The sequence below is a fragment of the Rhinatrema bivittatum genome, chromosome 4 (genome assembly GCF_901001135.1).
Source record: "Rhinatrema bivittatum chromosome 4, aRhiBiv1.1, whole genome shotgun sequence".
In the NCBI taxonomy this organism is placed as follows: Eukaryota; Metazoa; Chordata; class Amphibia; order Gymnophiona; family Rhinatrematidae; genus Rhinatrema; species Rhinatrema bivittatum.
The window spans coordinates 181008099-181023416 of NC_042618.1; the positions used below are offsets into that span (position 1 = coordinate 181008099).

General features: G+C 45.3%; 1 protein-coding gene across 6 annotated transcripts in view; it reads right to left on the bottom strand.

The window, feature by feature from the left end:
• Positions 1-308: 308 nt before the first annotated feature.
• The window catches only part of AMZ2 (archaelysin family metallopeptidase 2), a 31933-nt gene continuing 16923 nt past the window's right edge, over positions 309-15318 (bottom strand). For 5 of the 6 annotated variants that reach the window (XM_029599318.1, XM_029599320.1, XM_029599321.1 and 2 more), the window contains exons 5-7: positions 14337-14500; positions 3236-3412; positions 309-2672 (exon numbers count right to left, since the gene is read on the bottom strand). In XM_029599318.1, the coding sequence (XP_029455178.1) occupies positions 2523-2672; positions 3236-3412; positions 14337-14500 (491 nt within the window). In that variant the 3' untranslated portion in view covers positions 309-2522. The remainder of the gene's footprint in view (positions 2673-3235; positions 3413-14336; positions 14501-15318) is intronic. The other variant, XM_029599323.1, reaches the window with a different exon arrangement.

Consider the following 15318-nt stretch of genomic DNA (forward strand, 5'->3'; position numbering starts at 1 on the left):
CGCCCCCCCTTGGGCGCGCCGACACCCGCAACCTTCTCCCGGTCCCAACCTCCTAAACTAACCTCCCTTCCCCTGACCTCAACCCCCCCAAAATGTTTATTATACCTGTTGCGCCTGCCTTGGGGCACGCACTGGCAGCCTGCCGGTGCACGATCCCCTGGCACAGTGGCAAATGGCCGCTGTGCCAGGAGCCTCTGATCCTGCCCCGCTCCCTCCCCTTTTTCGAAGCCCCGGGACATACGCGCATGGCCAGGCCTTTCAAAATCTGGGCCATAGTGTAGAAAAAAAAGAAGCGCCTAAAGAATGAGTCTCTTGGAGCATATTTTATTTATTTATTTTAAAACATTTGTTACCCACCATTCCTGCGTTCAGGGCATGGTACAACAAGATAAAAACAAGCAAACATTCTCCTTTTTTCTTGTGTCGATTTTGTTTTTAATCAGGAAATACCCCAATCCGTTATTCCATAAATTTCTCTCTAGTTTTACGAAAATATAAATGCATAACCCTATCAAGATCTTATCTAAACTTAAAAGAAACAAGCAAAGTAGCTCTGTTCATTTGTGAGTAATCAGAACTTTACAAAAACTCTGAAGGATTTAAACTGTGCACAGATATCGTTGTATCACCAGGCTGTAAAGTCCACCTCCTCATGGGAAGACAATACACGTTGCTCATCCGGAGGGAACAGATTCAGACAGTATGGTCAGAATATCTATCAAATATATCTTAAAAGTTTCCACAGGAGATAACATCCTCAGTTTAGAGAAATTAAAAAAAAAACCACACCAATTCATCTGTCTCATTTGATTTTCAAACTGCTCTATACAATGATGGATAAAATGTTTATCTTGTACCAAAGAGGCATTTACAGTCTTCACCCCCCCCCCCCCCCCAAGCTCTTTGCCGAATCCTTCAAATTTCTCCTTAAATTCTTTAGAGGCAACATTCTGCTTATTTCCTATTAACTAAATATCCTCAACCAACACAGAAATATCCTTTACAGCCAAATTTATAGTAGCATCAGTCTCACTAATACAGCCCAAGAAGAGTCCAAAGTAAGTACCAGAGGCTTCACAAGGGGAGACAAATCACATTCTGGAACAGATGCAGCATCCAAAGACTTCAACATGGAGCCCACAACAGGGCTCTCTCTTGCCTGCAAAATTCCAGAAACTGAAGACAATAAATCTCTCAGCCTCCCCTCATCCTCCTTCTGCTACTGCTCTCGCAGCAGCAGGCTCCTCCACGCTTTCGGCCCTTCGCAACGCGTTTGCCTCAGGGCCAGGCTGCTGCTGAGAAATGGCATTATGGAGTATGAAGGGGAGCGTGAAATCTCTTCTCCAGATGGACTTGGCTCTCATTCACCAGGCAGCAGTGGAGGCTTTCCCCCTCCGTGGCTCTCACGGTGTGCTCCAAATTATTGAGAGAGCCTCTGCTGAGCTGAAGAGGAGAATTCTCAGCATATAACACTTGCAATTTTCCTTTCTACTTAGATGGCATCTTAGCTTAAAAAAAATTATAACTGAGTCAAAAATAAAAGGTGGATGAGGATCTCAGGTTTAAACTTGAAGTAGAGGATATTCAAGCAGCTTTTGTTGCTGTTTATAGACACCTCCAACCTGTTAATCTGACAGAGATCTGGTTTAAGCTATTGCACAGAATACATTTAATCAGAGAAAGGGGAGCTAAACTGAAATTGTGAGAATCAAATACATGTTTGAAACATAATCATCAAAGGGGTACTCTTATGTCATATGGATTACTGACTGCCCTAAACTACAGGCTTTTTGGAGACATGTATCTTATTAGATCATCTGTTCGATAGAACAATACAATGGGATGGCAAAATTATATATTTGCATTGGTTCGAGAAGTCATTAAATCTCCCTGGAGGGACCATGAAATTGTTAAGTATTTCTTTTACTATGGCTATAAAAGTTATTCTGTCCTGATGGAATATAGATATGCTGCCTGCATTTCATACTTGGAAAGCAGAAATGCAGATTTGTGTGTTGCTGGAGAAATTAAAACAAAAAAGATCTTCAAAGTCATAAGTGTCTATTGAATCAGAGGAAATATTTTTTATTGTGGGATCATATGGGGAAACTTTTACAAATACAAGTCACAAATTTTGTTTGTTACGGTACTACCATTCTGTTTAGTATATTGTATCTGAGGGGTGTATGTGTGGGTTGTATGTGCGTGACGGGGGAAACTATACCTAGAATGTTCAATCCTAGGACCATGCAAGAAAACTGAGATTTGTACTTCCAAAACTGATTTTGGTTTTTCTTAACATTGTATAATTGCAGACATTGCTTTTTCTAAGGTTATGTATTCTTCTCTCACATTAACATATTAAAAAAAATAAAATAAAATAAAAGGTTAAAGAGGGAAAAAAAAAATAAATAAAAAGAGTAGCTGGTCTGTAAGGAGCAAGTGAGCCTACTTAATTTCTCTCCCTTCCAGATTTGGTATGGAAAGATTATCCACCCCTGAAACTTTACATGCTCTGTCATTCACTGCTGCAGCATATCCAGACATTTCAGGATCCATGCTCTGTGCTCCTTAAAGTTTTCTACCGGTTTGGGCAAATTAACAAGTGTTTTATGACTGCATCCAGGATCCTCCATACTACAGCCTCCTCCGTCAATCCAGTGCAGCAAAGCCTAGAAACAAAAGCAGACAGTCAATGTCACATGTGTTCCAACTGAACAGATAAAAACATACTGAACAGCAGCAGAAATATAAAAACTAAAACTACCAACCACAAAAGAATAATTAAAAGATTCCCTCCTTCATGAGATGAAAGGCTCTATGTGGTCTCAAACGTTTTATGTACATAGCCATCGTCAGATTCTTATGTTGGCCCAATATTAGGTATCACAAGTCATAAAGACTCCATTATATTTTGCAGAGAGCAATAAGCTGATTTGAAGAGTTAAGTTTGAACTAAGCTCTTAATACCCTTGGCTTCAGCCAACTGCATTGCATGAAAGCTATCTGAGCAGTGTTTAATTTATAACACTAGTACTAATTCTTTCACTGTGGTTTTGACTCTTTCTTGCTGATCGACATATTTAGAGCAGAATCAGTTGTGACTCTCTTCAAATGTATGTCATGCTGTCAGCATCACAAGATTTCAGCTTTTCCTTCAGTAATTTGTTACTAACAGAATTATAATGTTGGAAAACATTTTTTTTCCCAGCAGCTTAATGCCAGCTCTCTTTACCCTGTATCTGTCTGCAATGTTGAAACCAATGGCATACTGCAACTTGCGCAAACATATGGGACAGAAATCGAGTGGGCGCCGGTCTGATTCCTCCAGATGATTGGAACCCTGCATGACGCACTGCAGCCACTGACAGTGGCGAATCCCAAAGATGTGTCCAATCTCATGGGTCAGGGTCTGCAACACAACATATTCATTTCTCATGCAAACTGTTTTTCCTTTAGCTGTTCTTCTTTTCTCTAACCATTCCCCATCGCGAGGGTTTCTCGAAATCAACATCTTACTGTCCCACAATGGATCCTTGCTGAGCTACTGACACAATGTGCTGTATTAACCAGCTTGAAAAACTGAAAAACAATCCATGCAATAAGTTCCCAGCAATAGCATACATGTGCTAAATCTAACACATCTGTACAGGGTTTTGATAAATGAAATTAATGAACACACAATCCCCATGTTAATTTTAATTTGTTTAAATAAACTGAAACAATATCTTTCTTTCAGGCAGTCAATTAAAATCCAACAGACCTTCACATGTTATCTAGCTAAATAATGGGCACCAAAATTATCTTTTTTTTTTCTTTTTAACAAGGTACAGAGAGCAAAAATTGCTTAATCAGAAATGTAAAATTGGCCTTTCACTATTAAACACATGAGCTGTATGCGAGCATTGCTGAAGTTAGCTGATCCCGAGAAAAAAGTACAGAAGAATCTTGTACACTTCGACTTGTTTTGTCTATCCTTCACTCCAGGGACATAGAGAAGTGTCACTACAGAGTGACCAGAGCTACACTGTGAAATGCACATTGGCTGCATTTACTGAGTCAGGGGAGAAAGACATGGGGGCAAGGAACAGAGAGCAAAATAAATACTTTATAGTAAGGATTGTTTAAAAGGGCACTATTTTATTGCACAATGCAAGTTTAATAAAAACCAAACAAACCTGAAAACACACACACAAAAATAGATATAATCAATCATGGAGAAGGGAGAGAAAGCAACTCTGAAAACAGGCTTATAGATAAAAACAGTTGTCTTTAAAAAAAATGCATTTGGGTTTGCTCCAACAAATGTCTCTGGATGTTTGTAGTAGTATTCTGAAAACAGTTTTTTGGACTTGATATGATTAAAGTTTGGACTTTTGAGAATGATATAGGATTACAGTTCTTGAGGTATAGTGGATTCTTTTGATCTATTGCTCTGTGCGATACCTTTAAAAAGAATATTTTTATATAGAGAAAAAAAAAAAACAAGCTTTTTTCCCCGAAAGGCAACTGTTTGTTTCTACAGGGATTTTTAAAGATATATTGATAAAATAAAATAGAATCAGCTTTTCTCTCTCAACTCCAGTAAAAGCACATTTGCTTATGGTAAATGGTGTTTTCCATAGATAGAAGGATGAATTAGCCATGCTGTCTGGGACATCCTCCGGGTGGCCCCTAGGCGGAGCTTCTCTCCAAGAATGCAGAGCTTTGACTCGTGTGCCTGCACAGTTTTTCCCACAGGATTACCAGTCCTCCTCAGGTTATAAAATAGTTTATCCAGTGCAGCGAATGTGGAGAGGATGTCCAGGGAGGTGGGCAGGTCAGCATGACTAGTTCATCATATCTTCGGAAAACGCTTACGGTAAGCAAACTTGCTTTCTTCCCCCCCCCTCGTTGATAAGCAGGCTGAATTAACCATGCTGTTTGGGAGTCCCCAGCTTAGTCTTGTGCCATTCACTCTAATGCATGATGAAATAAGGGGATGTCCACCCCATGCATAAAGGTCCGTTGTATGCGCAATCCTCACTGCTGTGGACAGCCTCATCTTCTTGTCGAGTATTGTAATACTGCTGAGCCCAGTGCGGCGTTCAAAGTCACCTGCTGGTCAAGACAATAGTGTGACATGAAAGTATATAGAGATAACCATGTGGCTGCTTTACAAATGTCCAGCAACAGTTCCATGTGGAGATGTGCAATCAAAGCTGCTACGGCTGCCGACGATGGCCTCTTGGCCTAGCTCTGGGGTGTGACTGTTGTGGCTGCTGTCTGGGTGGTAGGATGTGTTTGGCTTGAAAGAGCATCTCTGGTAATAGGATTTCCTACAGATCAGGTAAAATTTTCTGGTTAAGAGCTGTTGTTCTACGGGGAAGCCAAGGATAGGACTGCCTTGTTCTGTTCGTTTAATTGGAACACAATCTCCCTTAACCTGTCCCCAAATAAATTATGACCTTTACATGGCAGATCTGCCAGCTTCTCATGGAAGTCTTCATATATGGCGCTGGCCCGTAACCAGGTAATCCTCCGGGCCGCTATGGACGTCACTGAAGTGCAGGCTGATGTTTTCAAATGCCTCGTACACCATCTGAAGGAGGTGGCACAAGCCCTCTTCCAATTCAGTGATTGGTTGCGCAGGGAGTTGTCCGATGGTCCAGGCGAGATGTGTGGCTTGAGGGACTGCAAACACTCATATAAGTACTGAGTGATGTGAAACTGGTGTTGCTGAATCTTCACATTCAACATCGCCGCCTGGAAGGTTTTTCGTCCAAACTTGTCCAGGTATCAGTTATCTTTACCAGGAGGAGTATTAAGAGTGTAGTCGTGACTTCTTTGACTTTTTCATTGCTGATTCAATGACCACAGAAGCATGCGGGAAGCTGTACTTACCCATAGTATGGGGATTTCCTCATACGGAACTTGAGATCCATTTTTTTGACACGTTGATAGTCCCGAGAACAGGGGCTCCCGTGTCTTGTCCATTACCGCATCAAGCACTGAATGGGAAGGCAAGGCTGTGGGTTCAGCCAGGACATCAAAGATCTTTAAAATTCCTAAGACCTCCGACCTCGGATCTGGCCACCTTCCTAGTTTCAATTTTCAAAAGAGCTCCCACATTTTCGATGAATTTTGAGTAGTATATGTCTTCTGGGTTCAGGTGGGTTTTTACAGCGGGTCCAACAGGATTCCTGTGGAGGAACCCAGAGATGTTGGAGGAGAGTCCTGGGGCTCCGAATCTGGTGGCAGAGAAAAATGCAGCTGTGTATCCTCTGGCTGGTCTCAAAGGCTGTAATCCTCCTGAGTTCGAGAGAGGGAATTCTTTTCAGGGAAACCCCTCCAGCCAGGGGGCTAAGTGATGGAGGTCCTGACTGTTACTTTCTAGTGATGTGAAGAAATTTTGTAAAATTGTGGAGATTTGGGACATTGCCTGCGAAGCCAGACCTGTGTCTCATTGGGCCAGCTGCAACTTCCTTTCTGTGGTGGTGGTTCTCCTAGGCCTCACATCCTCCTTGGTCTCAGTTGTTTTGGCCCTCAGAGGCACTGCTAGCAAAAGAATGTCGGAATCGGGCTCTTGGTTGGGTCCTGATCCCTTTGTGAAACCCTGTGCCTCTTTGCTAGGGGCTCCTGCAACTGAGGAGAAAGCAAATGTTGCTTACCTGATGTAACAGGTGTTCTCACAGGACAGCAGGATGTTAGTCCTCACAAATGGGTGACATCGAGGATGGAGCCCTGTACGGAAAACTTTTCTGTCAAAGTTTCAACAAGCTTTGACTGACACTGGCACACTGGGTGCACTGAGCATGCCCAGCCTGCAATTATCCCTGTGAGCCACAGGTGTCTCCCTCAGTCTCGTCTTATAGCTAAAAAGCGCAAGCGAAACTAAAATAAAAGTATACAGACCCAACTCCGCGGGGTGGCGGGCGGGTTTCGTGAGGACTAACATCCTGCTGTCCTGTGAGAACACCTGTTACATCAGGTAAGCAACATTTGCTTTCTCACAGGACAAGCAGGATGGTAGTCCTCACAAATGGGTGAGTACCGAGCTGAGGATGCCCGGGAATGCACCAGATACACCGCAGATGCGCAAAGGCGTAACAACTGAGGTGGAAATGGGAACGGAGGGCATCCGCAACACCATAATGGGTTCGTGGAAGGATGTTGGGTAGTGAATTGAAAAAAGTAAGAGTAGGCGGACTGGCCAAACATGGAGCATGCCGGCTAGTCAAATGTAAGCAATAATAGGCTGCGAAGGTATGGAGAGGACTCCAGGCTGCAACCTGATAAAAAAGTACAAGCAGCAGTAACCAAAGGGAAGCTGTTAAGGCTAAGACGGACACAACAGTATGTGGATACCCACAGTGTTGTAGTGAAATGTCTGCTTGTTGGTAGGAAAGGAAATATAGACCACTTAATCAGAAGGATTAGGTCTGTGTGGCCACTGGAAGTAGCAGCTTGACCCTTGCATGAAGGAAAGAGTCAAGTGGAATTCACATGGAATGCAGTGCAATGTAGATAGAATGTAAGCGCAGCATTACTGTCCATGAATGTGGAAAACCCAGTCTCTCCCTAGGGCGAGAGAGAGAGGTTAGGAAAAATTAATAGAGTATTTCCTGAGGAACGGAGATACAACATCTACCTGAAAAGGATAGAAAGTTGAATGCGTAGAACTACTCAGTGGCAGAGGAACGGAGTCAGGTGAGTATGGAAAGAGTGCATAACTCACGGACCCTGCTGGCAGGAATGACATTAAGAGGGAAAGAAGTTCCCTTGCCAAACTGTGGAAGAGAGGAATGGAAAGGCTCAAACGTAGAATGTATGAGACTTATAAGGAGAATATATATGTTCATTCCGTGATTAGAGAAATAGAGGCGGCTTGATCAGTGGATAATCCATGGTAAGCCGACTCAGAGAGGATTACCGAAAACGGGAACCCAACTCCCAAAACGATACACCTCCTAAGAGAAAGGTGTATCTATGTGGAGGATGTCTGGAGAACAGAATCCGAGGGAGTAAGAAAAAATGGTGGAAAAGTAAAAGGGGTAATACCTCTTTTTTTTTTTTTTTTTTTTTTTTTTTAGCGTCAGGAGGTAAAGCCTGCCATATTAAACGGCAAGATTTATGTTTAGAAGGTTTTGTGACGCTACCAGAACCTAAGAACATCAGTAAGTCTATGATTTGGGACTGACTGGTGAGGGAATAAAAGGTTACTGATATGATGGATTGAGAAGTATGGGAAGCATACTGATCTCAGTCAGGGAGTGGGGAAAAGAATACTGAACCCCATCCCAGTTCAACATTAGAAGAATGCTGGCTACGAGAGGCAGCAGAAGAGATATATTGAAGAGGCCTTTGATGGAAGAAAAGGCATCTAAGGGAACGCATAGGAAACATGTGTAGGGAGCAGAACCTGTGCATCGTATGGAATGATGCAGACGCAGAGGAAAGTTTAGTTAAACTCAGCGTTAAAAGATTTGCCCTGTACACATGTAATTGAGACCATTCGAGAGGATAGAACCTACGTGGAGAAGGTCAGATAGAGCGTTCATTAAATCTCTTAGATATGTGGCCCAAAGACACATGAAGTGAACAAGGGCCAAGGGTAGAGCTGCGCAGCTGTCTAGCAGAGCAGCTAAGAGGTTGTGCGTGCTTATGAGTTGGAAAGCACATTGTCCCTATGCTGTCTGTCTGTATGCACAAAGAATTGTTGCAAAAGCAGTATTGGAAGGCATAAGGGCATAACTCATGGGTGCAACGTCCAGGAAGTTTATGAGAAACTATGCTGGAGTGCAATAGATGCATAATGGGTTGACAGCTTTCAGGAGAAACTTTATAACCCTAAGGAATTGCGAGCATGAGTCGAAGGAGACTAGGTCCTAGTTCGAACTGGGATAAGAATCAGGGACGAAAGCAATGAAACCACTTAGGTCCATTGAGTATAGAATGTCACTGAATATAACCCATAGCAGTTTTGAATTATGAGAAAAAATGCATAGTGGGAAGAAACCCCATAGCCCAACCATGAAAAGTTGAAAGGTTGAGGTTATGGAAAATATGCGCAGGGACATATAACAATGTATCAGAATGTCTGTGCGCATGCTGGACAAGAGGGTCTTAAGACTGTGGTGTCCAGAAGTGTTACAGAAGGGATTTATGGCAGTGACAGTAATCCCAGTTAGTAAATGTATAGTGAGTCCTGAAAAAAGTGAGAGCTCTTTGCATGTACTGAAAGGAAAGTGAATGTTACACTCCGCAGAGAAAACAGCATTCACCAACAGTGATGCAAGAGACAGTTCACTTACCGAAGCTGGTGCCGGCGGCAGAGCTTGGGGTTGTAATGTTGACTCACCATAAAGCACATAGAAACATTAAAATAATGTACTTACTGCAGTATGGAGTGATGGTAACCAAAGATACCATTGTACCTGTGACGTCTAAAGAAAGTTGGATTTTCTTAGGTCCAGGATGTGCGGAGAGTAACTATTTTCTGTTAAAAGAAAGAATAGTGCAATTAAAACTCCCCAACCCCCCTCCCTTCTCCCCTCTGCACTTCGTAGCGCCTGGGGGAGTGTACCGGGACTTTGGTACAAGGTGGGGTGGCCGCTCTGATATCTGACCAGATGGGAGACCAAGAGGTGTCCCAATGGAGGATATCATGTAGGCTCCTGCAGGTGTGTGAGCGGTAAGTGGTACCCGCATTTCTGTATGCTGTACAAGGAGACACTGAGACCTGTGGCCAGGCCTCAAGGTGGACTTGTACATGGGGCAATGGTTGCTGAATCTCATGTTTAGCAGATCAGCCAATGCAGCTGGACCTTGGTTGGGAGGGAACCAAGAGTCAGAGCATTGGTCGGCACAGGGACTTGTTACTGACAAGAGAAGAAGCCCTGCTGCAATCCCAAGAAGATAGAGGGGTTCTCCTGATATTGTGGCTAACATAGCTAACATAGTGATATGTGACACTAATACAGTTCTAAAAGGCACATGACCCAGAACTTTTCGAACCACGGTCCGAATGGGAGAACACAACTCTATGGGAATGCCGCCGAAGCGGGTACTTACCATCCGACGTGGATCGCCGCAAGACGAGCCGGTGAAGATTGTTGACCCCGACGGTCTCCGGAGTCCTCGAGGGTAAGGCCGGGGACGTAAACGTCCATCTCGCTCTGAAACCCGGTATGGTGGCACAGGTACAGAGGAGACAGGCCAGGCGTGAGTGGCGTTTAGACTGCTAAGTGTAACAGATGGCCATAGTCCCACACCACTTGACGGTGGGGCACGCCAGGAACAGAGGAGCCCTAACGGAACTCATGTTCCCTCCCTCGTCACAGCGGCTCGATGTGTCGTGACGCCAATGCAGAAGCTGTCGGACCTGGATCCGGAAGTTCTGGATCACCAAGGACTGCCAAAACTGTAGGAACAGTGCTGATGGCAGTGGTGATGTCGCTCTGCCCGAGCGTTGTCCAGCCTGGAGAAGGATGGCACCGATGTGCTGGATGGCGTCAGCGGCGGACGATCACGATGTCGGCGATGATGGGTGCCACGGTGCTCGGCCCGGTCTTTCCCCAGCGCCGAGATGGAAGCCCTCGTCGTCCTGGAAGGCGATCGATGACGAACTGTCAGCACGCCTGCTCTGCTCCTGACACAATGGAGTGTCTTAAGCTAATACGGGGCTTAAAAAAGAACCCAAAGCGTGGAGCAATGTGAGGAGGCGAGGGTATTATGTGGCGGTGCTATGTCGGTATTGACGATATTGAAGGCAACCTAAGGGGCTTCGAGGATATCATCAAAATGGGTATGAAAAATCGTCGATGACTGGCCAAGAGAATGATGACAGTGACGGGCACTGACAGCAGTGGCATAGGTATCTTTGAAACGATGTGGAATCGAATAATCGAAAAACATTGCCGTTATTGAAAAAGATACCGGCATCGACTGAGTCAAATCAATAGGGCGTCAAGGACACCGAAGGAAAACGGAGGTGTCGAGGGCATCGATGCATGGAGGCGGGCATTTATGCCGTTTGTGGCATGGCCACGGGCATCAACTATAGGGCCACAGACGTTGACGGTATCGATTTGGACAGACTCAGATTTCCAAGTGTACATGGCATCGGTGCCCCAGACACGTGTGTCGGTGGCATCGATATGGACACGTATGGAATCGATGGCATGGATCTCCCAGTCGATGAATTCCATCCCGGCATCAACGCCAGTCCTGGAATCGGCATGGGCATCGATGCCAGCCATAAGGCTGGCATTGGCATCAACGCCCATCCACGGAATCGAGCCGGCATGGATATCCACCGATGGGATCCACCTGGGCATCGAATTTCACCGATGGGAGCAGCCTGGCATCGACTGCCCTCGATGGATGCATTCTAACATAGATGCCCATGGATGAAACACCTGGGCATCGGTGTCCATCGATGCAAAAGGACCCGGCACCGATGCCATCGACGGACGGCCATCCGGCACCAATGCCATCGACGGACAAGCCATCCGGCACCGATGTCCATCGATGGGGACCATCCGGCACCGATGTCCACCGATGGGGACCATCCGGCATCGATGCCCACCGACGAATCGATGTGGCACCGATGCCCCCCGATGGAAAGGGCTGGACATCGGTGGGGAGGATGGGGCATCGATGGCATCCCCAAAAGGGGGGGGGGGTGGCATCGATGAAGTGACCCTGGGATCGTTAAAAAGTGTCTCGGGCAGCGGTGGCGGCGACCCGAGTATGCATGGCAGTGACTAACAGCGTGTGCGTCAATGGCATGCATCCGGGTAGGGACGGCACCGAGGAAGCCCAAGGAAAAAAAAACAGTGCGTAGGAGGAAAAAGCCTGGTAGCACTGAAAAGCAAAAAACATGGATAAAGGCATCAGGGCACCGTGGGGGGAGGGGCGCTGATGACATATAAAAGCCCAGGGCGGTTTAGGCGGGTCCCGGTGTAGCGATAGGGTATCGACTGCATGAGGGTACCAGGGAACGAAGGACTTGAAGCTACAGAGGTCCTAAGTTAAGGAAAAAATCCCTACCCCACTAGCATAAGCAAGCAGAGTGTCACAGAGATACTCGCAAGCTGTTTAAAGCTAACTGAAAAATGGGGGAAGGGAAGGCTTCAGTCAGTTAACAGCCTTAAGATAGTGACAGGAACCGACCGAAAAATAAGAATTAGTACTCACCGAGCGTCGTAAAAACGTACGCGGAGGGAGACCTGTGCAGGGAAAAGTGTTTTTTGAAGTGAAAAGTTAAGTGTTTCCATGAGGTAATTAGTTAAAAAATCCTCACAGAGCTCCAACCGCTATGCTGACTGCAGAGCGGAAAAAAGAAGACTGAGGGAGACACCTGTGGCTCACAGGGATAATTGCAGGCTGGGCATGCTCAGTGCACCCAGTGTGCCAGTGTCAGTCAAAGCTTGTTGAAACTTTGACAGAAAAGTTTTCCGTACAGGGCTCCATCCTCGATGTCACCCATTTGTGAGGACTACCATCCTGCTTGTCCTGTGAGAATGCATTTTCCTCTTCAACACTGAGGACATGTCAGAGTAAACCCTCAGAGTTGAGGATCTCACTGAGTGTTGGTCATCTGAGAGGGATTCCCCTTCAGACACCTCCAGGCCAAGCTCTTCCAGCAGGAACACCACTTGAGGGTCACAGTCCAGTGTGAGAGATGTGTGGGAAGCCCTTTTTTGAGAAGGCTTTTGTGAATACATTGGCTGCCCCTGTATTGGAGTCAATGCAGAGCTGGTGTGGTGTTGCAAGTCATGTGTGTCGTGTTCCTGCGTCGCTTTCCTTTAAGGAAGCACCTGCGTCGGGGTGCATGGTGGTTGCAAGGCACGACTCGATGCGTTGTGTGCTACGAGTCACGGCTCTTCCTTGCATCGTGTGTTGTGTTTTCCCTGCCTCGATGCATGTGTTGTCCGACGGCGATCAATGCTGCTGGTGGTCGGCGATGCCATTTATGGCACAGTTTTGACTGGCACGTCCACTGATTCCCGTTTTGTAGCCGCGTGGTGTAGTTCAAGCACTGGGCGGGGGGGGCTCCTTTTGGCTCTGCTTTTTCTTATCCCCTGGCGGACCCAAAGAAGATGCTCTTCTGCTCTGCTTGGTGGATCTTCGACCCCGGGAAGAGTGTGAGGACAGGCATTGAGACGCAGTAGCATAGGACCCGATGTGTCTTCCTCCCTCAATTTTGCGATCTTCTGAGCCTTTCTTTGGGCTCTTGGTGACATACTCCCACAGTCCCTGCAGCTGGACTGATCGTGGTCTGGGCTGAAGCAGAGACAGCAATAGTTAGGTCCATTGGTTATGGACATAACTTTGCCACATTGGCAGTAATTTAATCCCGGCAATTTGGGAGCTATGGTAGCACTTAAAAGTGCTGTTGGGGGTTTCACCTGTGCAAAACGTTTTTGAGGAAAACAGAGAAAGAATCCGCATGCAGCTAGCAGCAAGGTAGAAAAAGACTGAGAAGGACTGGTAATCGCGCGGGAAGAATCACACAGGCGCAGAGTCAAAGCTCTGTATTCTTGGAGAGAAGCTCCATCTAGGGGCTGCCCGGAGGACATCCCAGACAGCATGGCTAATTCGGCCTGCTCATCAATGGGAAAGAAAACAGTAAAACAGCACACCTACGTACTAAATCTACTAACGAAAACACAAGGGCAGGGTGTCCCAAGACTTTAATGATTTTTTTTTTTTTTTTTTTTTAAATAGGTGCCATAAACAGCATGCTAGAACTATCACTGTCACCGTGTATCAGTGACTGCATACTCATAGCTATAATCACACATCTAAACATATTAAACTGCTTATAGACTTGAAAAACTTAAAATATTAAACTAGTGTTTCGAAAGCCATTAAAAAAATGAAGCACTATTTTATTTTATACACACTTTAAATTATCTGTATCCTTCCTGTAAGCAAAGTACTTCCTTATACTTTCATGTGCAGCTTAATTTATAGACAGATTAAATAGGCCATATGGTCTCTCTCTGATATCATGGTTGTGTGTTTCTAAGTGCAGTAAGATCGGTTTTCCTGCTAAATGAAAACTGTATTTTCAGCAAATGCTTAATCTGAGACAAACAAAGTCAGTAAACTCACAGTATGCCAACCAGTGCGTTTTAAACTTTGGTCAACCTGCACTGACCAAACGAAAAGAACCTTTGTCCCGACCTGGTCTCTAACAGTGAATCTTATCTATTTGCCTTCAAATTTCTCTGAAAGTGCACATTTATCCCTCTGCACATGAATTCTTTCCAAATACCGTTGAGAAATCTATCATTATCAAAAATCAATAGTGAGAGACAAGAAAGGTCTGTCAGGCACTTACTTACCTTGCAGGATCTCAGAAGCAGCATGCTGGTGACAGGAGGGGTATAACAGCCATCAAACACAGAATAGTCCCCTGCAATTAGCTTTTTCATTGGGTTCAACCGACCTTTATAATTCCTGCTGTAGAAATCACTGTCATATCTGGCAAAGCTGAAGATCCCCATCCCTTGGGAAGGTGGAATAAAAAATTATTATATTGTAAGCAGAAGCCACAAATGATCACATTAAAAGCAAAGTCAGCGTTCCTCTTTCAACTTCATGTGCACTGTTCAGACACACAAAGATATTTGGCAGGTAGAATTTGACAATATTGTTGTACTGTGTAGCTTGAAAAGAAACTGGCATAAGAGAGGAGATAAAGGAACATTCTCAAATCCTCCTTGGAAAGATGACTGATAGATGCTCTAGAATAATTTGTATTTCCAGAGCCCTGTATCCCCCCAACCTAACTGCAAACATACTTTAAAAATCTTAGAATCCGGGGGCAAGATGGCTGATCACTGAGAAGCACCCCAAAGCCTCTCTCTCGTTGATTTCCTAAGAAATTTCTTTTTTTTTTTTTAGATCACTGCCGCGTTGGATGCAATAATGCCTCACACTAAACGTAAGGCAAAACTTAGAGGTTCTGCTTCTAACATTCCACTACCTTCGCCGTCTCAGAGGTGTGTTGAGGAGTGCTTTGGAGCGTCCCCCAGCTTTTACTCCCGATGTGATGGCTGCTGTAGAGAGGGACCTGGAGCGGGGCCTCTCTCTACAGGCCGAAGAGATCTCTTTGAGCGCTGGTGACACCTCTGCCTCTGGGGTTTGGCCTTTTGGAGCCAGCTGATGACCTCGAGGTGCCCAGAGAAAGCCCACTGGGGTGGGGAGTGCAGCGAGGAGCGGAGAAAGGATTTGAATCTCCGCCATGAACAGCGATTGGAGTACAGGCAGTAGCAAGGACTCATGTTAACAGGGAGATTGGAACTTTTTCTTCAACGCCTGTAG